Source organism: Mobula birostris, chromosome 3 (assembly GCF_030028105.1).
Source record: "Mobula birostris isolate sMobBir1 chromosome 3, sMobBir1.hap1, whole genome shotgun sequence".
Lineage (NCBI taxonomy): Eukaryota > Metazoa > Chordata > Chondrichthyes > Myliobatiformes > Myliobatidae > Mobula > Mobula birostris.
The window spans coordinates 44,207,160-44,234,245 of record NC_092372.1 but is presented as its reverse complement, the minus strand read 5'-3'; the positions used below and the strand labels follow the sequence as shown (position 1 = coordinate 44,234,245).

The 27,086-nt window shown below is 38.6% G+C and overlaps 1 protein-coding gene across 1 annotated transcript in view; it reads right to left on the bottom strand.

Annotated features, from left to right (window-relative positions):
- map3k1 (mitogen-activated protein kinase kinase kinase 1, E3 ubiquitin protein ligase) overlaps positions 1-27,086 on the bottom strand; it is an 87,278-nt gene that overhangs the window by 46,958 nt on the left and 13,234 nt on the right. Inside the window, exon 2 of the mRNA XM_072252547.1 lies at positions 827-977. Coding sequence (XP_072108648.1) covers positions 827-977 — 151 coding nt within the window. The remainder of the gene's footprint in view (positions 1-826; positions 978-27,086) is intronic.

The window sequence follows — 27,086 nt, the reverse complement described above, 5'->3', positions numbered from 1 at the left end:
GACCCTAGTTAATTTTTTTCCAGTGAACTGGGCTATAAAAGAAAAAAACGTTTAAATTAAATTTAGTAAGTCATTTGCAATTTCCACCAAGTGCATGTAGGCATGACATAGAACTATCCTGGACTACAAAATTAAAAGCAAATTAATTTTAATAATTTGGTAATAATCTGCATGACATTATAATAATTATGTACATGTACACACAATTTATATACTAAAAGGAAAGGGAAACATCTGTGCCTATTTCAAAGAAAACTAGGACAAGTACCTAAAATAACAGTAGAGGGCACTGAGATAAGGCTTTAAGTTTATACCTGCAATGCAACCAGTGTCTAAAGGAGCGCACCTGGGACTTAGTCTGTGGACTCAACACCTCATTTACCCCAATTTAATGCTACTTTTAATCTGATATTAATTACAAGAGCCAGCAGCATTAAAGTTGATGTCATACCAAATATCTTTCAGACTGAAGAATTCTCAGAGTAAAGCAGGAAATAAAAGTACGATTATAATTATTTTTGTTTAAATCATGTTTCAGAAAGTGAGTGAGTTTGGGTCTGCACAAGAATAAAAGGCAGAAACTGAAATACAAGCATTTGAAAATTAAAACTTGAAATTATGGGATTTTAAGTGTGGATGAAAGCTTACATTTTGATATTAGTCAAGTCCCATCTCCCTTCCTTACAAAATGCATTCCTAATTTTAATTTGTATCCCTTCCTCCTTTTAATCATTTGCACTTTTCATAGAATAATGCAGAAACTGTCTCTGCCAAAACTCTCTTGCTCAAAAAAACATTCCTTTGCAAGATATATCACTGTACTTACTACAGGTCCTCGTCTGTTCCTTCTTTCTAACCATTCATGCTTCCAGGCTGGCATGCAAGTCACCTTCAGCTTTTCCCTAATTGTGCGCTCTTCCGGGCGGTCATCCATCTTTGTTAACCCTTTGAGTGTCTCCTTGTTTTCGATGTCCCGACTGGAGGAAAAAAAATGTAGAATTATAACTAAATGACAAAGCCAGTTTATTATTTATAAATACTGCACTTTATATCTATTACTCTTTCAACAACTACAGAGTATTTTCTGAAACTATCTTTCTTGTATACTTCTATGGCGAGAGTTTCCAAGGGTGAGGTAGGACAACCTGCTTCTCTCAGAATCATTAATACTGATCAATAGGATTTGTAGTTGCTTCTTAAGGCAAGATCACCAATAATATCCATTCAGCAAGAGTCAGATTGCAAAACAAGTCTTAACAGAAATAATAAAAAGTTTTTAGTTCAACTATTCTCCAAACCTAATACAAGGCCACAACTGTTCTGGGGAATTACTAGATATCCTAATACATTAAGTACATTTATAGAATGTCTGAACATTTGGATTTACAAAATAATACTGTAACCTTGGACACTAGAGGCCCTCAGAGAAACAGCAGGAACACATTAATGTGCAAGCAATAACCCAACAGAGCAAAAGGAAGCTTATTGACAAGCAGTTTAAGGCAGTGGATTTAAACAAAATAAATGAACCCTATCAAGCTTTTTAACAACAGTAAAACAACGCTGGTATATACACACTGGGTACTGTGGAGTATTATCACTAATTTACTCAAAAGCTCAAGGTTACCAAAACCATTCTCAGTGGGGGTGTGCAAATAGTTCAGCAGAAAGCACTGCATAGGGTAAAGTATGTTTTATCACCAGTCACAGGAAGTGAACATACAAGGTTAATTTTACAATAGTGTTATTGAAAACAAAAATCTGTATATGTTCATTATTATTGCAGTTTTGTGAGAATAGTCTCCATTTTCTAGCTGGCAAGAATTGCTTGATTTTTTTCTGATGAACATATACACATTATTAATAATCCAGCACACGGGGTACATTTCCTGATGAGTTAACTTCCTGTTGTGCTTTTTGGTTATCCCCTTCTGTTACAGGGGATTTAAAAAAAAGTCTTGCATAGTTGTGATGATCTGGGGGTGGATAGTGGAGTTGCAGCCTGGAGGCACATTGTTAGAGCATTTTTAAGTAAACAATATTGAAGGCAACTGAAAGATTAGCAGATGGGAGAGAGAGCAAGACAGCCAGACAGTCACAGTGGTAAAGTGCTGTCTCACAGCTCCAGAGACCTAGGCACGATTTTGATTTCCAGTGCAATCTTCGTGGAGTACACATGATCTCCCAGTGACCACACAAGTTCCTCCTAGATGCCTCAGCTTTCTCCCTCCCATTTCCCAAGACATACCAGTTGCTAGGTTAATTGGTTACTGTAAATTTCCCCTCATCCACATGAATTGCAACAACACGAGTCTCCTGTTTCAAGTATTCTCTCGTTTCAATAGATGACAATAGTTTTCATGGAAATAAAGGTGTGGTTGGTGAGATTACTCCCAGAGTCAGCTTGAGAGGTCATTCAGCACACTGAAACTATGTCATAAGGAAAATGACATAGGAGGGGTTGGTGGAAAAAGATGAATAATGGGGGGGGAGGGGGGGGAAACAAGGAGCTGTTTAGAAACCACCTTTGATACTAATATACTTTTAGAATGCCAGTGCCTGAAAGATTTCAGCCAGCAATTGAACATAACAAATACAATTGACAATAAGCAGTTGTATTGGAGTACGAGTGCACTGAGGATTGTGACCGTGAGAGGAAGTACAAAATGCACCAGGGACAGAGATTGTCCTGCTTTAGGGTATAGAAATTATAAACATTGAGAACTTGTACCTTAAAGAATCAATGGTGTAATAGCACAAGTCACTTGTACAAGAAATACCTGTATACTGATACCTATAGATACCAATAGATACGCAAAATGTTGGAGGAACTCAGCAGGTCAGGTAGCATCCATACAATCAGGTGCTTGATGGTTGTCATGGCATCATAGGCAAAGGCCATTTCCATGCTGCATCTCTTGGACTTTATGGCACACAGATCAGACGAAGTGACGTGCAAGTTTGCATAGAAGGCAGGGCTGTCCAGCTGATCAAAACTGAAGCTTTGAAAGACTCATTGTATATTCCATAACTGGGCAGATGCTTCCTTAACCCCATTCACTTACACGCAAAAAAAAATTATCAATTCATGTGCAACCTCATGCCCCTTTATGCCAATTTCAAGTGATCATACTGAGGCCTACCGAAATTCTCCCCTCTTCCACGAAATTGTCAGGAACAACAGTTACTCATTTCTCCATCTGTCCTGCTTTCCTCTGCACTTGCGCAATGCAACGGTTCTTGTTGGGTTCAAAAAGGTTCCAATGTGCAACTGGGTCTCATCCATTCCCCCAAATGCAACTTCTCAAAGAGTTGAGAAAATTTCTGCTAATAATAAAGGATCTTCATATATTTATGTATGTTGATATGCAAAAACATAAATAAACAATTCAGAGAAATGCAGAAACAATCAACTGAATTGAAGTACATTGTAAGACCCAAATTCCATTTCAGAAAGCATGGATATGGGCCAACTGCTGTTTTTTCAGTGCTATAAATTACTTTATATGGCTTTTTAAAAAAAACATTTAAAGTTCCAAAGATACTTCTCTTACAAAAAAGTTTGAAAGTAACAATTTCTAATTACAGTTCATGCCAACTGATGATCTTAATGTAAGTATTAGCTGCCTTTGTACTTTTCACATAATTCACACAGATGGCGGAATCAATGAAGGTAGCTTGCAAATAAAGTGCCTCAGGTTCAATGGTAAGATAGTCCATCTCAGTCAGGACTAAAAGGGGAAACACTGAATTGGCTGCAGTCACCTAGGCTCAGAAGACGACAAGATCTTGGCCTTCCCATTCCATCTAACAACACATGCGCACGCACAATGTGGGAGGAACTCAGCAGGCCAGGCAGCAGCTAGCAAAACAGTACAGTTGATGTTTCCAGCCGAAACCCTTCCCATTCGATCTAGCGACTTCCTAAAGGGCAAGGTGAAAATATGGACATAAAATTGAATTTAGTTCTCTCCCACCAATTATTCAATACAAAAGCAACTAATTCATTGCCCCCTCCCCATTCAACACTAGAGATTGTTTTATATGGGACACTGTCCTCAGATTGAATGATGAAACAAAACAAAAGGAATAACAAACTGATAGGTGCATAATGTCTATTCAATGCTAGAGCAAATGCTGTTCACATCATACTGGAACATGTGTCATACTCAAAGACTCAAGTATGCATACAGAATACAGCTCTAAGAGTTGTCCTTCTGGGTCGCATTCTGTACACACATACTAAAGGCATAAAACACATATCCAACAGCAAACACTGTCAGATCAAGTACAGCATTTACAGAGATTAAGGGAGCTAGGGCTTTACTCTTTGGAGAGGAGGATGATGAGAGGAGACATGATAGAGGTGTACAAGATAATAAGAGGAATAGATCGAGTGGATAGCCAGCGCTTCTTCCCCAGGGCACCACTGCTCAATACAAGAGGACATGGCTTTAAGGTAAGGGGTGGGAAGTTCAAGGGGGATATTAGAGGAAGGTTTTTTTTACTCAGAGTGTTGGTGCGTGGAATGCACTGCCTGAGTCAGTGGTGGAGGCAGATATACTGGAGAAGTTTAAGAGACTACTAGACAGGTATATGGAGGAATTTAAGGTGGGGGGTTATATGGGAGGCAGGGTTTGAGGGTCGGCACAACACTGTGGGCCGAAGGGCCTGTACTGTGCTGTACTATTCTATGTTCTATGTTTACTTGCTGATATGCTTTGGTCTCTCTTTAGAAGGACTCTCATAGGACATCGAACCAGAATTAGGCCACTCAATCCATTTGAGTCTGCTCCACCATTCCATCAACATCCCAGATCCCACTTAACATCATACACCCGCCTTCTCGCCAAATCCTTTGATGCCCTAACCAATCAGGAAACTATCAACTTCCACCTTAAACATACCCACGGACTTGGCCTCCACTGCAGTCTACAGAAAAGCAATCCACAGATTCACTACCCTCTGGCAAAAAAAAATCCTCCTTGCCGCTGTTTTAAAATTTCACCCTTCAATTTTGAGGCTGTGCCCTCTAGTTCTGGATATCCCCACCATAGGTAACATCCTCTCCACATCTGGCCCACCTAGTCCTTTCACCATTCAGTAAGTTTCAATGAGATCACCCCTCATGATGTTTGAAATTCTTAAACACAAATCAGAATTTAGATTAGTCTTAAATAAAACAGCTCTGGTTCTTCAAAGAGTATTGTCCAGATAGTAGGATTAAAGTAGATAGCTCACAACTTTAAAAATACTGAAAGATGAACCACAGTAAATGGATTTACATTTACAGGATTTTATAGCATGTATTGGGCACAGGATTTTTATAGGATGTAATATTTTAGAGGACTGATTTTATATTTATTGCATTTTTTTAAAAAAAGTGTTCTCTTTATGCTTACTGTGGGTTTTTAAAAAAAATCTTACAACAGATCCAGGACAACAGGCAGTTTGTTCTCCTTTACACTTGTGTATTGAAGAATGACAATAAACAAGTTTGAATTGAACTCTCGGGGGATGTGGATACTCAAGAAGATGGGGAATAGGAGTGGGAAAAGCTCAAGGGAAATATAAATGTTGGCAAACATCTGTTCTATTGACAAATTATACTTTTTAATACAGTTCTAATTACCATGATGGGCCTACATTGTCCTCTTTTCATGGTTCAAACCAGAGCTTACCGTACATATACCTTACACACTGTAAACCTGAGGTCATTTTGATCTCGGGCATACTGAAGATTAATGATATTTAAACATCAGCCAAGGAGCAGAAAAAAAAAACTCAAAACCCCAAGATTGTTTAGATTCCACAAATCACCAACATTGCACCTGGATTCAACTTAATGCCATAATACCAGTCTACACCTAGAAAAGATTAAAAACTGTGAGTGACATTACATTTAGTTAAAACACCTGGAGCCTCACTAAGAAAACCTTTGATGCTGGGTTCAGATACATACTAGCTCACAAAACAGCTGGCAAAATATACATTCAGCACACCAGTTCACCTGCTCCTTATCTAATCTGCCAATCATGTGGCAGCAACAAAATGCATAAAAGCATGCAGACATGGTCAAGAGGTTCAGTTGTTGTTCAGACTAAACATCAGAATGCCCAATAAATGTGACCTAAGTGACAGACCGTGGAATGATTGTTAGTGCCAGACTGGCTGCTTTGAGCAACTCAAACTGCTGATCTGAGATTTTCACACACAACAATCTCTAGAGTTTAGAGAATGGTGCAAAAAAAAAACCCAACAAACCCAAAAATCACATCAACTGGCAGTTCTGCGGTTGAAAATACCTTGTTAATGAGAATGACCAGACTGGTTCAAGCAGACAGGAAGGGGCAATAGTAACTCAAGTAACCATGCGATACAACAGTGTGGAGCAAAGAGCATCAGAATGCACAACACGTCGGACCCTGAAGTGGATGAGCAACAGCAGCAGAAGACCATATTGGGTTCCACTCTTGTACTTAAAGTGGCCAGAGTGTAAGATTGGTTACCATTTTTTTTAAAAAACCCAATTTGAAAACACTTCCATCCTACACATTATGCATTGACACTAGGCCATAAATGGCATGCGAGGAGGATAGATAAAAGGTATTCATTAGGTTTTCAAGGAACAGTGAAGTAAACATTAAATATTTGAATCTATGGTAATTTTTTTCCTGGTTGCTTTAATTATATACTGGTGTGTTTATAATTAAACTACTTTTAGTATTTGCCAAATCTGATATTTATTGCTCGTTGTATACATCCACAAATCCAAAGAATTTTCTCCCTAACTATTAGACTTCTCCAACAGCTTTTTAAATCCTCAAATATTATTAAACAGTAGTTCATACTTATTAGAAAAATGAAAACTAATACAGGGGAATATTTGACTCTCTTTGTATGCAATTAGCTTCGTGAAGAAATCAGGAGGAAGAAGCATGCACACAGTGACATGGGCATCCATTAGGGTCCCCCCCCCCCCAAATGATTTCAAAGCAAATGTATTTCTTGGATTGTTTCCTGGAACACAAATTGTTTTCCTTACCTACTAAAATGAATAAATTCCAGTAATGTAAATAAATATTTTCTTAAATTACTACTAATCTCTTAAGAATCCAATGCAAATGTAGGAACCATGAAGGAATGATGAGATTTACTTCTCAAGTTATGAGTGTGACCACACACAACACAAAAAATAAGTGTCACTTTTGCACAAGAAAGGAATTAGAATTTGGACACATGTTTTGATATTTCATCACTTAGCCCATGCCTCGTACAAGAAGGTCTTTACAAGATGGACCAACAGCACTATACTTTCAGGGTGTTAGAAGTCAATTAGTGATAATTTGATTATTTCCCAAAATTCCTGTCTTGATACAGTTCCACAAAATTGAAAAATTTTAAATGTAATTCTTATTTAAAAACAAACAATGAGCAGAAATCAAGCTGGTAATCTTAAAAAAAATTGTCAGAGGGTAAATGCATTATGATAAAAGATGGCATAACAGGTTACTCAGAAATGTTCAACATAATCGAGCAAAGTGAACACAATCTGGGAAAGAAAAATCACACTTCACCAAATGAAGATCAGAAGATACAACAAATCACATTTTCAGAAGCCATTTTATTAGGTGCCCTATAAAAGATCAGGGCAAAAAAATGCAAGCTCTAACTGCAAGATGAAATGTAGTGTGGGCGGAAGACTGGTTTGCAAACAAGAAACTGAATAGACATAAACAGATCTTTTTCAAGTTGTCAATGTGCGCTACAAAGATTATTAGAATTTATATACACCAAGGCAGCTTGTTAGAAAGCTGAAGCAACACAAAATGTTGGGAGGAACCTCAGTGAGTCAGACAGTATCAACGCTGACTTGCTAAATTTCTCAGAGCAAAGGTCGTACTGGGCTAAATGTCAAAGCTGTGGACCAAGACATTGGTTTAGTACAATACGTAGGCCATAAGCTTACAGGCCTCAAGAGGGAGGGCAGAAAGTAATGCAGATTCTTAGTTTGAAGGATAGCATCGAAAGCACTCAAAAATTGACCTAGGCTTAGTTGGCTTTGTAAAGTTATGAGGGAGACTTAATATGATGTACCAAGTCTTAAATCTTTATTTAACTATTGCTGTACATACCATAGGACTTATTTCGCAAACAATGCCAAAGCATTTTTATCTAGGTATTTTTCTCAACCGTGTGTTCTGAGAAAGTAAAATGGAAATGAGAGACAAAAAGGCCAAGAGAGATGGCACTATGGCAAACTAGGAAACTTGACAATACTCCAACAATCTTTCTGAAAAATGAGATCTAGCACATACTAACCTATTGCTGTACTGTGTGGCTTGCAGAGTAAAGACCACTTATTACTTACTAAGTTTGTAAACAGTCAACTATTAGCCTATTGCCACAAAAACAGGAACAGCACTGACACACAAGCCTAGATACTTACAAAGCCAGATGCTTGTTTTTCAAAATTAAAGCCTAGCTCTTCCGGATTTCTTCGCAGCAAAGTCCTTGATCAAATCACTAAAATCCAGTTTCAAACAAGATCACTTTCAAGTGACATCAGAGTAAGATGACTCAGCCTGTCCTGTCCCAGTGGATCTGAGCCTATGTAGTTGCCGTTATCAGGCCTGCCAAATATGTCACTGGAGCCTCGGATAGCCAGTCCCCTCTCAACCAAAAACTTCACAACCACCAATACTCTTCTCAATACGTCGGTCCAGTAGACACTCTGACTGGAACTGTTTCTGCAGTTCTGTATCTATTCTTCCGCTGTCAAACGCTAGTGTAACGTAGGTCAGTATCGTTTTCCTGCGGTGTTTGCTATTTTCATGTTCTCCTATGCGCTCAGCGGCATGTTTCCAGTTGCTAAAGCCAGTTTCGAAGATGGACTGACAGTTACTATCACTGAAGATGCGGCATGCAAAACATGACACACAGCTGGTGGAAGGGGAATATAAGAGCCATTGCCCATTTACGAGCTTGCGTTTGAAGTGAAATTTGGAGAAAAAACATCTCTGCTGTTTGTATACTCGTTCCAAAGCTTTGATATCCACATCCTTATTCTGGCAGGACTCCGGCCCTTTCTTAGCCCAGTACGCTTGGACTGAATCTTCTAACGTTTCCCTTCCCCAGCGAGCAGGATCAGTGCTGTGAGGATCCTCAGTAGCGGTAACGTTAACATTAATGGCGGCCCGACTTGGTTGTTCGGAGGCCTCTGTGGTCGGGAATCCCAAAGTCATGCTCTCTGCCTCTTCAACGTTAGCTGCTGACTGTGTCAGGACGGTGGTCCTGTGTTTACGCTGGTGCTAGCGCTAGCTGTTGAACAGGTCTCCATTTGTCCACCAGTCTCAGACTGTGACAACAGCAATGGTACTGCAGCATCATCGAGAACAGGTTTAAAAAATTCTGTCAATTTCAATGTCTTTTTTAATGCGTCTTTCTTATGGTCTTTTTCGTTTCTTTTTTCTTTTCTGTGCTCCACTTGCGTACTTTTTTTGTCTGCCATGATGATAGCTACCTATTTTGGGCCCCTCTGCAGCTTGGGCCGCTGAGCTGCAGCCCAGCCTAGGCCTGCCTAAAGTCTGGCCCTGGCTGCCGGCAAGGGTGGTGGAAGCGGATACAATAGGGTCTTTTAAGAGACTTTTGGATAGGTACATGGAGCTTAGAAAAATAGAGGGCTATAGGTAAGCCTAGTAGTTTCTAAGGTAGGGACATGTTTAGCATAACTTTGTGGGCCGAAGGGCCTGTATTGTGCTGTAGGCTTTCTATGTTTCTATGCTTCTGCTCCTATATCTTGTGGTATACAAGGTATTAAGAGGAATAGATAGAGTGGACAGCCCAGTGCCTTTTCCCCAGGGCACCACTGCTCAATACAAGAGGACATGGCTTTAAGGTAAGGGGTGGGAAGTTCAAGGGGGATATTAGAGGAAGGTTTTTCACTCAAGAGAGTGGTTGGTGCGTGGAATGCACTGCCTGAGTCAGTGGGGGAGGCAGATATACTAGTTAAATTTCAGAGACTACTAGACAGGTATATGGAGGAATTTAAGGTGGGGGTTATATGAGAGGCAGGGTTTAAGGGTCGGCATAACATTGTGGGCTGAAGGACCTGTACTGTGCTGTACTGTTCTATGTTCATGTGAGTGTTGCAAGATTTCCAGCTTCTACAGAATCTCTTCCATTACTTGCTTGAGACACAAAAATAGTTGGGAAAATAAATTGTGAGGACAGAAAGAGGCTACAGAAGGTAAAATGTATAGGCCAAGACCTCGCAAGTGCAGCACAACGTATTCCAGACTGAAACTGCCAGTCTGGAAGGGGAAAAAAAAATCAAGTGCAGTTTTCTAAACGAAGGAAGATAGACTTGCATGCCATGGCCATGAATCACAAAGCCTGGTATACAGGAAGAGAAAGTTATCAGTTATCCCCAGAGGAATAAAATGCAAAACTAATGCTTTATGGTGCATCATGGTATATTGGGCATTGATGACAACTTGAGAGACACAGAAAGAACACAAGCATGTATATAGTACTGACCTCATTACTCAAGGATGTTAATGCACTCAGAAGTTCAGATTTAGACAAGTAACAAGTGATCTTTCTAATGAAAAAAGTTAGAGAATAGACATATCTGCTGAGGTTTGGAAACGTGAATAGGGATCACTGTTTTAAATGGGGGGGGTTAGAGATGAAGGGTGACAAGGTTACTCATTTAAAGCAGCAGAAATGAGGCAAATTTTCTTTACTTAAAAGGATCACAAGTCTGGAACCTTCCTCAAAAGGGTAGTGGAAATATATATTAGATAGAAATTTGAGCAATGAGGATAAATAACTATTGCATCTGAGATTAAATTAGATTAGCCTAGCCATGACTTTACCAAATGCACAGCAGGCTCAAGACAATCCACTCCTGCTTCTAATTTGTAATCGTGCACGGTAAGCTTTTCACACACAAGTACTGGGGTCAATTTGCTGTGCCTGAAACATTTACAGCAACAGTTTTGCATCAAGAGATCAGTCTGATCCTTTATTTTACGTGACAAGAATCTCACCACCCATTGAAACTTTAACCCCAACTTCATTTTAGCGTTGGATATTATTTTATTGCTCAATAAATTCCACATGCAAGCATTAAGTATTTACTTGTACTTGAAATCCTTGCTTAATGTTATTTTTTGTTGGACTGAAAATGAAGTTTGGTAAGATGCACATTTTACTCTGCTATAGCTGTTTACTTGCTCAAAACTAAACCTAAAAGATATGCATGATATTAGATTGAGAAAGCTGCAGGTTTCAACAAGACTTCTGTTTGCTGAAGCTCACACTAGACCATTGTCAAGCCAAAATCCTGGAACTTCCTCCCTAACAGCATTGCAGGTATAGTCATACCTCAACGTCTACAGCAGTTCACCATCAATTTCTCGACAGCAATTAGGGATGGAAAATTAAGTGCTGGTTGGGCATGTGATGTCCTTATCCCTGGAATAAATGAGGAAAAAACAATATTTTCCTTCATGTATTCAGTACAAGTTGTTATAATTTATCTTCTCCAAATTACACCTGTCTAGGAAAGTTATTGAAATATTAAATGAAAATTTAGAAATACTTTGTTACAGAAGTATTTACTCAGTGTAATAAGTTTGATGTGCATCTTTAAACAACAGTAAATAGGATAAAACACTACCAAAAATCTGTCAAGGAACAAGTTTCCTAAAGCAAACTTACAGGATTACTGCAATTCCAGTTGTAGCTTTTATAGCCACCCAAATGTATATACTAATATGTGAATTGTTGCACTAAAATAAATAAACACAATAGATAGGCCTTGGATTTTGACTATTACACAAAACAATAAATATAGATACTTCAGGAGAAATTTCCAGTGGAAATAAGGTTAGGAGGGAGAAGGTATAGGAACACTCAAAAGATACATTGGTAAAATGATGGGAAAAATCTTTTCATTTATTGTCAAGACAGTTCTTTTATTTAAAACTAGTTGCCAGGTTTCAAAACTTGGCATTAGCTAACCACACAAAAACCTTCAGCTGCACCCACTCTGCAAAACAGTCTTGCTGAAGTTTAAATTGGCAAAACAACTTTAGAGTTCCAAATATTTCTGAGCCAGTGTTGTTCTAAAATGTACAATAAAACAGTAATCAACTCATACCTGTACAAAATTACATAGAACTGGAGTGACTAAAAGTACTTAGAAAACAATTTTAAAAGACCTAGATTAGGTCTAAAGGCTGATTTATACTTGTGTGTCAAATGTACGTCGTAGGTACCGCGTATCCTATGCTGTAGGGTGATGTGCACCTCCCCAAAAATGTAACTCACATGTCGTGGCGACACAGACCGCAACAACAGTGATTGGTCCGTTTGGTAGCATTGCATTTCCGCTTACTTTTCTCCCCCATGTCTGGACACTGATGCGAAATAAATGGTTGGAGACAATGAACCAATTCAACAAATCTACCTGTCGACATCCGAAAATATTTGAAATGCATCTCTTCGTCCATGTCTCTCATGAAGAAACTCAACACAGTGGCAGAGAAACCCCACCGCCAACTAGCGTTTTGGCGGTGAATTGCAGAGTGACGCAGACACAACTTCGCACGCACAAGTATAAATCAACCTTAACTGGCAGGGAAATACAAGATTTGTTTTAAAAATGTGATCATCTACATCCAAGGCTTCATGAACTCCCGGAATACTTTGCCCCAGGAGACTACCATGACCATGAAGCCTTGCGTGGGCACCTGAATGCGCATGTGCTGATGTTTCCCCCCCACCAATCAGTTTTGCCTTCATCTTCCCGACTACACTGCACATACATTATTTCTATTTTATATAGGCTGTGTATTTATCATATCATTCCTGCTTTTACTATATGTCAGTGTTATTTATTTTCAGTTTTATGTGTTATTTGGTATAATTTGTTAGGTTATTTTTTGGGTCTGGTTATGCTCAAAAATTTTTCCCATATAAATTAATGGTAATTGCTTCACGCCATTTCAACACGAAAGGTTTCATAGGAACGCTCTACCTTAGCGGGGAAATACGGGAGAAACCAATTTAGCCCAATATACAGGATGTCCCGGCAAACTCGGGACAGTTGGCAACCTTACGCTCAAGTTCAACAGTGCGTGACAGGGAATGAGGAAAGGTGCAGCTGACTCATATCGTTTCCTCATGGCCCGATTGCACATGCTTTGAGGCCCGGTGGTTGGGGACCACTGAACTATACCACAGCATCAAAGACAGTGCCAAAACTATTAGCACATGTATTACAGGTCCTTGATACTTTTACAACATTCATCATACAGATAAACAAGCACCTTCTGATGTCCTCAATCTCAAACCCTTTCAAACAACTCAAACCTTAAATAAAGCATGTGCTTTAAATCCTTTCCACGTGTCATCTGCCACAGTTATTCTAAGCACACATTTAAAGATCAAAATCTCAATTATATTTCACATGACATACGGTCTTTTTCCATTTAACTGGTGCACTCATACCATTTAACTGGGACAAAACTGCCTTTTACTTCAGTATTTACATTTTTCAGCAATTTTCACATCTATACTAAACTCCAATTGTAACAACTGGGAAAACTAACAATAAATACTTCAGGAAAGGAGATGACTTTTCAAAGCCAATAGACCAGACACAAGTGATTACTGAACTCCTGACAAACTGGATGTCTTCTATTGCCTGCACATATATACAAGAGGAAACTACTACCCAAAGAGGTGATGGAATCAGATTTAGTTTCTTTTGAAAGAGATTGATCAAAAGTCCAAGGATCCCATGAAAGAGCTAGGAATGGAACTGATTACATTGCTCTTCCTAGGAGGTTGAAAGGTGAACTATGGATATTCAATGTCATAGGGCCCAATGGAGTAAAAAAAAGACTATTCCATTGGCAGAGTCAAGAATCAGAGGGCACAAAGTCACTGGAAAAAGAGCAGAGGCAACATAAGGAAGAACAATTCCCAAGAAGAATTTAGACATGATCTAGAATTCTTTGGAAAAAGGTTAAATCAGAATAAAATTACATTAGACACAGAACGCATCACAAAAGTTGACATAAAACTTGATGAAAGTCTGCTTACTTCAATGTTACCACCAGAATTTTTAAGTAAGATCAGCAGCCCCAGTGAAAATATCTGAAATGGAAGAAATTTTGTTAGAAATGTGACTCTTGAGCCAAGTCATCAATAGATATTGCTCCCATCTTTCAGCACAACAAACTATTGCAAGTATGAGGTGGCAAGGGGCATCTCATGCTTGGTGACAGATGGGATTTTTAACATGAGACTTAGAATTTATAAACAGAAAATCAAATCAGATGGGAGGGAGAAAGAGGAAGGAAAAAAAAGATTAAAAAGAATTGAAAACTTAGTCCTGATGCAAGGTTTCAACCCAAAATAATCGACAATTCCTTCCCTGCACACCCTTGTCACTAGATTCTGAAAGACACATCGAATTCATCCAGCACATTGTTACTCCAGGTTCCAGCATATGCAGGGTTGTGATTCCAATGTAAATATTGCTACTCGGTATACAACTCTACAGCTTCATTGTTCTGAGCTTATTGGTTAATATTTCATTTAGAAAGGCATTTGCATTAAGTTCTAGTCCTAACTCCTTGCAGCGAGTTCGATTGACAACTGACACAATGTTCCAAGGTTTTTGAAACACAAAAGTTTGTTGAGCTGTGAGTAATGGGTTTATTATTCTTGCTACAAGTTGTTAGACCAGTTACACCTTAAAAATATGTTCTAAATTGAGGTAATTGGAATTTCATATGGAAATACTGTAATTTATTTACATTGCCAACTTTTCTCATCATTAGCTATCTTAGTTGTTCAAACATAAACAAGTTCACAACAATTAAGAGGTTTGTAACAAATATTCAAGAACAAGTATTAAAGTAATAATCAAGGAAAATTGCATACACTAAACATCTCTGCATTTGTTCCATCATTCCTTACACATTCGCCTTTCAGAACCTTTACCTCCACCCCATGTACCAATCAATAGTGACTAGCCAAATCTAATTTTCAGTTCTCTTGAGCATAGAAACTTACAGCACATTACAGGCCCTTCGGCCCACAATGTTGTGTTGACCAAGTAACCTACTCTAGAGACTGTCTAGAATTTCCCTAGCACACAGCCCTCTATTCTTCCTTGCTCCATGTACCCATTTAAGAGTCTCTTAAAATACCCTGTTGTATCTGCCTCTACCACTGCCGCTGGCAGTGCATTCCATGTACCCACCACTCTGTGTGGCAAAACTTACCTCTGACATCCCCTTGGTACCCATTTCCAAGCACCTTAAAACGATGCCCAACCGTGTTAGCCATTTCAGCCCTGGGAAAAAGCCTCTGACTATCCACATGATCAATGCCTATCATCTTGTACACCTCTATCAGGTCACCTCTCACCCTCCGTCACCCCAAGGAGAAAAGGCCAAGTACACTCAACCTATTTTCATAAGGTATGCTCTCCAATCCTGGCAACATCCTTGTAAATCTCCTCTGCACTCTCCCTATAGCATCCACATCCTTCCTGTAGTGAGGTGACCAGAACTGAACACAGTTCTCCAAGATCTTATATAGCTGTAACATTACCTCACGGCTCTTGAACTCAATCCCACGGTTGATGAAGGCCAACACACCATATGCCTTCTTAACAACACTGTCAACCTGCACAGCAGCTTTGAGTGTCCTATCGACACGGATCCCAAGATCTCTCAAATCCTCCACACTGCTAAATGTCTTACCATTTATATTATATCTTGTCTTCAAATATCTGGGCTGAAATCCATCTGCCACTTCTCAGCCCAGTTCTGCATCCTACTGATGTCCCGCTGTAACCTCAGACAGCCCTCCAGACTATCCACAACACCCCCAACTTTTGTATCATCAGCAAACTTACTAACCCACCCTAGTAGAGGCTATTCACAATTTGAAAATTTATCAAAAATATTTACTTGAACTCTTTGAACCAGTTCAAGACAGTGTATTTGCTCCACTAGCAAATACACAAGCTATTTTAGCAATGCTCAAGATGGCATACCAATTTTAACTTTGCCAGAATCAATTTTTTTTCAAAAAAGTTTCCAGACATACAAAATGCGATCTGCATCAAGGACAAGATCATATGCTTAGCTTGAAAGGGGCTTAAGATCAATTTTGAATGAAAAGTCAATATGACAGGCATTTCAGATTTAGTAGTTACAGGGAAAAATTCCTTGTCAACTCAGCCAGCTCCATCATGGGCACAATACCCCCTACCAAGGACATCTTCAGTAAGGCAGCATCCATTGCCACGGACCCTTCGGGAGAAAGCCCTCTTCTCGTTACTACCATAAGGCAGATGGTAACCTTAAGACCATACTAAGCAATTCAGAAACAGGTTCTTGCTCGCTACCATCAAATTTCCGAATGGTCCATGATCACTACTTTATTATTCTTTCTTTCCATAATATTTATATTGCAATTTGTAGCCAATTTTATGCCTTTGAGCTGTACTTCCGCCACAAAACAAATTTTATGTCATATGATAAAACCTATTTCTGATTTACAGTATTTAGTTCATTTTCCTTGTACTGTTACAGGGTAAATGGCAGGAAGCACTGGATTAGCTACTTTTGAGGAAAACAAACAACTAGCTTTTATGTTTTTGCATCAAAAGCTCATCAGAAATCGCAGTTATAATTGTGTCAATGTTAAGCACAGAAAGAAGCAAAATATATCCCTTTACCAGCTGACAACCAATACAATGGATTCCAGATAATTGGGCCATCAGTTAATGGAGGCAGCCACTATTTGGGATAACTCTTAAAAGAACAAAAACTAATCAAGAAACCTCTTCCTAGAGATGCTGCCTGGCCTGCTGCGTTCACCAGCAACTTTTATGTGTGTTGCTTGAATTTCCAACATCTGCAGAATTCCTGTTGTTTGCGTCAAGAAAGTAGCCAGGATTCCCTCTATTTGGGACACTATGCCACTTAATTGGGACAGAAGACTGTTGTTGAACAGTTTCTAACTAGTGTCAGTCACATGCACTTGTGTGGATATTTGACACTACACTGTGCTTAGAACGAACAGGTTTAGCATCAGTTCTATGCAACTTTGCATTCATGCAGTAATACTTATCACTGATAGTTGGCGAGAAATAAGCAGTAAGACAATTGAGAACCGTTTTGCTCACTGTGGTTTCAAGCATTCAGGTTTGGAGATGCTAGAAATGGCCAAGAGTGAAAATGAAACAATTTCACTACTTCAACAAGTTAGAAAGTACAAGGAATATGAAGATATTGACAACCATCTTGAATGTTACAGTGGAATTGAAGATCGAGGATGCAATCGCGAAAGCACTGCACGGAGGCAGTCCATTATCTGCACTAGATGTTTACGCAGATTTTGTTCATCTACAGTCAATTAAAAGAAATAGCATTGTACACTGAATGAAATTCTCCAATATTAGGAACTAATACACAATTTTCCCTACTGCAGTCGTACTGGTAGTGCTCTAATTTGTGTATTTCATTTAAATACATAATTTGTTAGCCAGTTAAATTGTAGTTTGTCTTTTTTAAAAATCTACATTTTTAACCATTTCCATAAAACTTTGGCTATTTGGGTCAGCCACTTAATTGGACCAAAATGTACTGATCTGGGCATGTCCCAATTAACTGCAATCCACTGTCCATACATCTTGGCAAACAAAAACATGCATTCATTCAGAAAGTTTCTACTTGTTTCTTGATCAATACTAAATGCCTTGGTCAATTACAAACAATTAGACATGCTGCTGATACAAGTATTTTGGTGTGCTACAAGACACTTAATTAACACAAAACTATTAACAGCTATTTTCATTTAGTCTGCATGTTCATCAGTGATGACAGGTACATAAACAAAACACCATGCTGATGCCAGGCTGGAGAAATGTTTAACATTAAGTGTCTTTCCACAATTGATAAAGAAGGCATGAAGGCAGACTTGACACGGATTTATAGCTTAGTGTATAACTACTACGAATGCTCATACTCAGTGACTGTGCCAGTGATGTAGTGGTACCCGCACCCACACCCACACCTCGAGGTGAGAGGTCCCAGGTTCGAATTCGGCTGGCTCCTTGCACAAGTTCCACCCGAGCTGGGTTCAGCGATGAGCTAGCAATCTGGCCTCATAAAAAAGACAAACACTAAAGGAATGGCAAGGTTGCCACCCGATGCGCCTGAAGGCACGGAGAGGAACTTTATACTCAATAGTAAAGAGGCTAGTTGTTTCCAGCTTCAAGTGATTTATTTATTAAATAAATAAAATTAATGTATTAAATAAGTAAATAATAAATTAGAACACTCCCTGATCAGCTGAACTGAAATTTCTCTGTATAAATGATTACAGCATATGTACATATAACTAGAAAAGATTTTAAGCATAAATGTTGAAAATAACGAAGTTGAAAATCTGCAGACTTCCAAGAGCATGTAATATACTGTAGAATCAAGGTTCAGTAAAAGATTTCAGCAAGACAAATTACCATCTGTTCAGTGATTTCGTACCACGTAGTCTTTCTTCCCCGTTTGTAATGGTCAAAGTATATATGCCATCATATACAACATTGAGATTTATTTTCTTGCAGTAACTACCAAAAAACAGAATAGAATCAATGAAATACAAGACAGCTGATGTGCAAGAGATAAGAAACTGTGCAAATACAAAAATAATAATAACTAAATAAGCAATAAATATCAAGAACATAAGAAGAGTCCTTAGGTTGCGGGAACAGGTGACTGGTTAAGTTATCCCCTCTAGTTTGAGAAACTGATGGTTGAAGAGTAATAACTGTTCCTGAACCTAGTGATGTGGGCCCTGTGGCTCCGGCACCTTCTTCCTGTTGGCAGCAGCAAGACAGCACTGCCCGAGTGCTGGGTGTCCCTAATGATGGACGGATGCTGCTTTTGGGACTGAATTCATTTTATTTTATGAACCTCTTTCTCATAACAAAATCCTTTAATCCATCTTAGTTATTACTAATATGGAGCAAGATAACCTTGACAAGGTACCTGGGAATAAATTGTACTGATTTATGTGGGAATGTTTATGTACAGAGTTGCCAGTAAAGAAAAATATATAATTTCTCAGTTCTGAAGTGTTAATTTTAATTCCTATTTACGTTAAAATAACTATTGGGATCTAAAACTAATCATTGTAACTGATTAAAAGCTCAAAAATAGGAAAATGAAAATGTAAACCACTACAAAAGGACAAATAAAAATAGCTCTAATCAGCCACAATTTAAAAATGCATTTGATGTAGAATGTACACAAAAACTTCTAACATGCTGGAATACCGTTAGCATATTAATTCACAAATACATTGCTGATTTGTTGCCATAAATAGGCTTCTTTGAACTCTTGGTAACATTGAGATACCACATGAAAGGACTGCAAAAATAAACAAAACAAATAAACAAGTAGTTGAGTGAAGCAAAACGAACACTAAAATCAATCTAAAGATCTGCAGCATCTAAAAAGGTATTTCAAACTTGATTGGAAGAATTGTCATATCAATCCTTAAATATTAAAATTTTAGATGAATGTGTACAATTTGTGAAGTTAGCAGTTATCTGTAACAAACATGATCAATTCAACTTTACTAAAATACTACTATAAACTTTGACTCAACTACTGTAAAATACTTCTTTCTAACCACACACCCAACTACTGAAACATCACAAATGTGCAGAATCTCACACTGACTGGGCAGAAGCGCGCTGCATGAAGAAAATTAATGATCAGGATCTTTGTTTTATCGAAGAGATGCATGACAATGATTTAATATTGTTTACCTGTTGATGCAGCAATACCCATGACATTTTAACCAGCAAATCAATGGGCTGGAGCTTGCTGGTAAGGAACTATCTAGAGTTTCCCAAACTGCTGACATTTTCTCCTCACTGCCGAGTCCACTATTCCATGTTTATCAACAACACTTTGAATTTGAACACCATTTCCAGTTGTGGAATGTAAATGTGCTTCAATACAACTCTCCTACCAAACCCACTGAAATATTTAAAAACACATTCAAACAATAAATGTTTTCTGAATGTTTCTGAATATCAGCCATTCAAAGGAGACAAAATAAACACATACTAGTTCTGGAATAAATAATATTTCAAGTCAAGACCTTGCATCAGGAGTAAGTGTGCAGAGGAGATATAGTCAACATAGAGGTGAGGGCGTGAGGATAGTGCAAGGTAGATAGACAGCTGATAGGTGGAGTTAGGTGAGTTGATGAGTTGGTGGGCAGATGAAGCCAGGAGGGGAGAGCAGAGGTAGAGGTAGAGACAGAGGCTTAAAGTGTCAGAAGTAGAAAAAAAGGGCTGCAGATTCTGGAATCTGATAGGTACAGTGATAACAGAACCAGATAAAGGAAGGAATGATGGACAAGAGTTAGAGAGAATAGGCAGCCTAGTGGATAAAGCACTGGGGAAGGGTCTCGGCCCGAAACGCTGACTATCCATTCATTTCCATAGATGCTGCCTGACTTGCTGACCTCCAGAATTTTAGATTTCCAGCACCTGCAGACTTTCTCACCTAGCAGATAAAGCATATGGGTGATGTGCAGTTGGGGCTGCAACTGGAAGTGGCTGACAGGCAGGGTTGATAGTGAGGACCTGGGTTGATCAGGAGAGAAAGGAAGACAGGAGGCATAAGTTGTTGGAAATTGAAAAATTCAGATGTTCGTACAATTGGTAGAGTACGGGGCATTTTTCCTTCTAGTTTGTGTTTGGCCTCAGCCTGGTCAGCGTAGGAATGGAGCTGGAAGTTAAAACGGCATGCAGCTGGGAGCTCAGAATTGCCATGAGGACAGGGTGCAGATAACCAGCAAAGCAGCAGCCTAGTCTATTCTTGATTTCACTGACATACAAGAGGGGACAAAGTAAGAACTGAATGCTATTGGTAAGGTGTATGTCATCCTTTAACAGCTGGAAAGGCTGTTTTGGCCCCTGAATGGTGGTAAGGGTGGTGAGAGGAGAGGTGTTGCAGGGAAAAGTACCAGAGGGTGAGGAAGTACTCTTTATACTGGCCATCTCCTCGTTACACTCAGTCCTGATTCAGAAACTTGAGTTGAAACATTGACCTTCTCTCCCTGCCTCCCCAGTTGCTGCCTGAACTCAGAATTCCCCCAGCAGTTTAGCTTTTACTTCAAGGGAAATTCAACGTCTTTGTCAGATTTTATAGCTGGCAAAGCCCATGGTGTGATTTAACCAACTGAAACTTTCTTTCTCCCCTCCCGCTGTTTCATGGGTAGGGTTCATTCCGGGCCACTCAGTTGCTGACACTGCACAATCATCAAGACGTAACTACATTGGATCAGGGTAACTTTAGGCAGCAAGCTGACAAGCAGATTTGGAAGTCCCCCCCTCCCTCTCTCTCTCTCTCTCTCTCTATATACACCATGGGAGATAGTTCAGGAAACAGGCTGCCTGTCTAGGTTCTGGCACATCACAGGCAACCCACACATACCATTGGTTGCTTCCCTAGAGAATAGGCAGCATTACGAAGCTCCATAATCTGAGCATACGTCAATAAATGTGAATTGAAAAAGCAGACTGTGTTGATTTATTTACCACACCCCCTCCCACCCACACAAATTCCACGAGAGTGAATGTTTTACTGCATCTCAAATTTTTGGATAGCGATTTGTGAAATCAGTACAATTGAATTTCTGTAACCCAAACTATAGCGCCTGTATTTATTGTGTGGTGTCAAAAATATTTCCCATAGCAGCAAAATGGGCTTTGCTTTTTTTAAAAAAAGGGACAAATGACAAATTGGCAGTACTTGGGATTACCACATGCAAACACCAAAGAAAATTATTTCTATTCAAAACTTGGAGGTGTTTTCCTCAATTTTATCTCTTCCACTAGGATAAATACTCCATGTGATACTAAAAGGATCTGAAACACAAAATGCAAATATACACAAAACCAGTCACAAGGTTACTGAATATAGAAATACCAAAGACAATTTCACATGCTTTCAAATCAAGTGATTTGCATGGGGTCCAAAACTTCTTTCCATTGCATCGAATTTTGCTAAGTGGTTTGAAGTTTATTTCAGCCCAATTACAAAAAAAAGTATCATTTGGGGCCAAGCATGTTCCCTTTAATAGGATTTATTGTCATTGTTGCAAGTGAGAACAAATATACAAGACCCAACATGTTTACTAGAATTGAACTGTCCAATTTGTTTTCTGCTTTCCCCTATTCTTTTGAAGATTCCATACAAAAATTGTAATTTCTCAAAACTTCAGGCTTAAGCACTTAGAAATCATTTTATAACCATATTCCAAAATGTAGTATGAAGCCATTCTTTAACGAGATCTCATCTGGAAATGCTTCCACAGAACTATCAGACAACTTAACAATGACAACATCATTAAGTATGACATGGGAATTAAACTAAGTCCATAACAACCGAGCACAATTGGAAAACTTTTATATTCGCAACTAATTTACCTTAAGTGCAATGATTCCACATTAAGTTAACTGAAATTGCCCAAACGTAGGGACAAGAACATTTTGACTGCCCACTATCTGGGACAGGATTGTGACATAGCCAAGGAAGAATGAACCAGGTGATATTTGAATATACTTCAAGAAGAACACTTATGATACAACAGTCAAGTGAAAACTTATTTGAAAAAGCTTAGGCTCCCTCATCTGCTAAATATAATTTTCTGATAGGCTTAAAAGTGCAAACTAATCAACCATGCAACAAGGATCAAGTGTTGAAGGCTGTATAAGCTCTCAAAGTACTTATGCTGTTAATACAAGTGAAATGGATTCTTGCTAATGTACCTAGACAAGAATCAGCTCATTCATCAAGAGGTTAAAATTCATATTTATAGTTCAACAATCAAAACACTAACATTGTAAAACTGCAAGGATTAACCAACAAGTAGAACACAAGAAGAATGTAGCTATGAACAGTCTTTATATTAAAAAAAATCCAGAATACAACTCAGTATCACCTGGAAACCAGAGCAATGCCAGAGGAACTGAGGGGTTCAAAATGTTGTTTATGTTCCGTTGTTAATTACCTACTGTAAAAAAAAATAGATTAGTTGTTCAATCCAGCAAGACCAACTAGTTCTCCCGTATAAAGACCCAGTTACTCATAACAACATACAAAATTATGAACAGCATAGATGGATAGAGCCTTTTCATACGCTGGAAATGTCAGTAAAAACGTAAACTTCCTGCTTCTCACCTTAAAATGAGATGTGCAAGACAAATTAAACAAACCACAAAAGTGATAGGTGTCTGAAAGGCACTGGCATGGGAAGTGAAAGAAGCAAACGTTGAAAAGGCACTTAGACATATGCCAATGCCACAGGCAGAGAATGTGAGGGATACAGGCAACGTGTAGGTGGGATTAATTAGATTAACAGCATAGTTCCGGTGAACACGGTGGGCTGAAGAGCCTATTGCTTTACTGTACTCTTCAATTAACTCCTCGTGCACATTTGTACCTTACCAATACAGTTTAATCATTAGTAAAACAGCACATCAAAGCTGAACCAACAAGCTTTTAAAACAATGCTTCGTAACCTCCTTAGATCATGTATAACACAGGTGAAAAGGAGATACTTCATCCAAGAAAGAGTAGCAAAATTTAATGGTGGAAATAGTAGCCATCAAGACAAGCTTGAAACAACAAAATTCTGATAAGGCAAACTCTACAGGAGTGAATTCAATTGAATTTATTTAAATCTTACACCTGTCCTGAAATGTGAGGGAGTAAAAATCATTGTGTTGTGACTCTAGACAAGCAAGTTTAAGTCTGATGACAGAATATTGGAGCAAACTCGACAGGCCAAATGGCCTTACTCTGCTCCTATGTCTTATGGTCTATGCATCAGTATCCATGCTTCTTTCCCCACTTACCATACTTATTCCAAAATTTATAAAACTGTCTAACGTCTAAAGAGGTGGATTAAAAAATGTGCAGCCATATTTAACATCATAGTCTGTTAAAAACTGTGAGTCTGTCATAAAGTTACCAAGATTGCTCAATTGTCAGAGTTTTGAATCAAAAAAAACCTGCATGTGGAAATAAATCCAGTCAATAACTATACAGCTTTAACAGGTCAAATTATAAAGAAGAAACATCGCTTAATCATGTGCTCATCGACAAGTTGATCACCCCCGCCATAATGCAAGTCATATTTTCTCAGACTACCCTCAATTACAGGATGAATTGTTTTTACGCAAAAACAAAAGATTGACTAAAATCTAAGGCAGAATAAAAATCATTTGTAATGGACTGCCATGAGTCAACATCTGCTGTGCCTGAAGTAGATACATTGCACAAAATCTTTTAAACATCAACTCTTTTTTTAAAATATAGCATTGGTTGAACTATGCAAGTCAAGACACCCAGGAAAGTCAATCTTGGGTTTCGAAACTTGGGTCAGCTTTGAGTGGTGTGGTTTCTCTGCAAACATCAGTAATTTTCCAACTGAGCAACTTCCTTGCTGCAAGTTAATTTGGTCACATACAGGTATACTCTGTTTCATGCCAAACTCAAGCAAGCACGCATTTTCAAAAAAATTTGTATTTTCATGGAATAAAATTTAAAATCATCCAGCATTTAACATTTTAAAAACACAAGGTTCATTTCATCGAATTGATCAACTGAAAAAAGACTATCATCCTAAAACATGGAATTTTAAAATTAACGAAAAGAACCAAATCTGGAATTTGCTTAATCTGAGACCAAGTGAACCAAATATCAGTGAGCAGTGGCTCAGTTGCAAAAACAAACTGCGTTTTCAAAAACATCCACTCACGTGCTTCCTCTCCAGCTGCAGAGCAGAGAAATGCATCAATTCAAACAGGCATGCAATGCCCTTATTAATTTCAACAAAAACTCCTGCAATAAGGCAAGATAGTCTGTTTCCTATCCAGCATAGCAGTTTATAGCATTTCTTTAATAATTCAAGTGATTAGGAAGCATCAGGATAAAACAAAAATAATCCTGTAACAGTATTTAAACATTTTTGAATTATTGCTTTCAGTTTTAAGTACAGTCTAAAGATGCAGTTTCACCACAGCTAAGTGGGGGGGAAGAGGAGGAAGATCACAGGGTGTTAGGTGAAATCGGGGAGAGGGGACAGGGGAGGGGGGAGGGGGGACAAGAGGGGAGAGGGAAGGCTTCCCAGCTTTTTATTTCACTACCACTCCAACAAAAAGGCAGATAGGTGGAGATGAGTCCATGGTCAGTTCAGCCATGATCTTATTGAATGGTGGAGCAGGCTCAACTGGTCAGATGGCCAACTCCTGCTCCTATTACTTGTGTTATGTTCCTCCCCCGCACCACTTTCTTACTCTGACTCCACATCGTTTCCCCCCCCCCAATCCTAACGAAGGGTCTCAGCCTGAAACATCGACTGCACTCTTTTCCATACATGATCCCTAGCCTACTGAGTTCCTCCAGCATTTTGGGTGTGTTGCTTGGATTTCCAGCATCTGCAAATTTTCTCATTTGCAATTTAGAATTAGAAACTAACTGCAAATAAAGCCATATTTTGAAACACTTGAACTTTTTGTGGCACAATTAGCAGCGGGTTTCATGAATCAAGTAAAATGGGGATGAGAGGAATAATAAGCCAGCCAAAATGGAATGGTGGTGCAGATTCAATGGGCCAAATGACCTAATTCAGCTTCTTTGTCTTACAATCTAAAGCACCTTTCTTTCAAAACAGGACTATATAAATAGTTAAAGATATCTACAGTCTTCATCAATTGAAATACTGGATTTTTTCCTGACAAGAAAAAAAAACAGGATTCATGGGGATTCTCCCTCTTTATTAAATATACAAATCAATTGGACATTTTTTGTTAAGGTGCCACGTAACAAGCTTATCGATAATGTCAAAGCTCACGATACAAGAAGGGATATTGACAGTATGGTTACAAAGCGGCCAAGTAAAAAGACCACAATTAATTCTCAGATGAAGGAAGGTAAATATCTTTCTCTCAAAAAACCTACATTAGGCCTGCTGCGTTCACCAGCAACTTTGATGTGTGTTGCTTATATTAACATCTATATACTAAACCACACTTAGGGATGCAATCCACAATCTCTAGTTTTGCAGATTACACAAACCTTAATACCATTAAGAACAATGAGGACTGTGAGGGGTTGCAGCAGGAAATAAAGTGGTAGGATGGGCAGATGAACTTTAATATGAGGAATGTGATGAATCTTTATAGAAGAATGATGAGTGACATTGCAGAATAAAGGACACCATTCTAAAAGGGGTGTAATAGCGAGAGATAATAAGGCATACAGAATTTGGGTTTTTATCAATAAGGTGTAAAAGAGAAATTATCCCGAACCTCTATAAAACACTGGTCCAACCTCAACTGGAGTACCATTCTCAATTCTGGTCAACACATTATAGAAAAGATGCAAAAGTTTTACAGAACTCAAAAAAGACCTGTGATGAATGACTACAATTGGAAGTAAAAAGCTATTTTCTTTGAAGGCCAAGGGAAGACTTAAGAAGTATTTAAAATAATGAGTGATCTGAACATAGAGAACAGCAGTAGTTTGTTTCCATTATTGAAAAGGCAAAGAATAGAGGTTACGTGTATAAAATAAAGGGGGAAAGAGCAAGGGATGACAGTGGAGCAGCTAGTAGAGATGCTTCACAGCCCCAAATGCCTGGCCCTATCCTGACCTCCGGATCGGCTGTGTGGTTTGTACATTCTCCCTGGGATTAAATAGGGTCTTCAAGCTGTTCAATTTTCTTCGCACTTCCCAAAGATGTGCCAGTTAGGTTAACTAGACAATGTAAATTGCTCCTAATGTGCAGATAGGTGCAGAACCTAGTGGTGCTAATGAGAATGTGAGATTAAAAACATTAATATAGTATTAATGTAAAATAAGTACATAATGATTAGTAGAGCAAGGGACTTGTTTCAATGTTTCATGACCCATATGAGAGTCAAGGGTAATACATTTTTAAGCAACTGTGATTGGAAT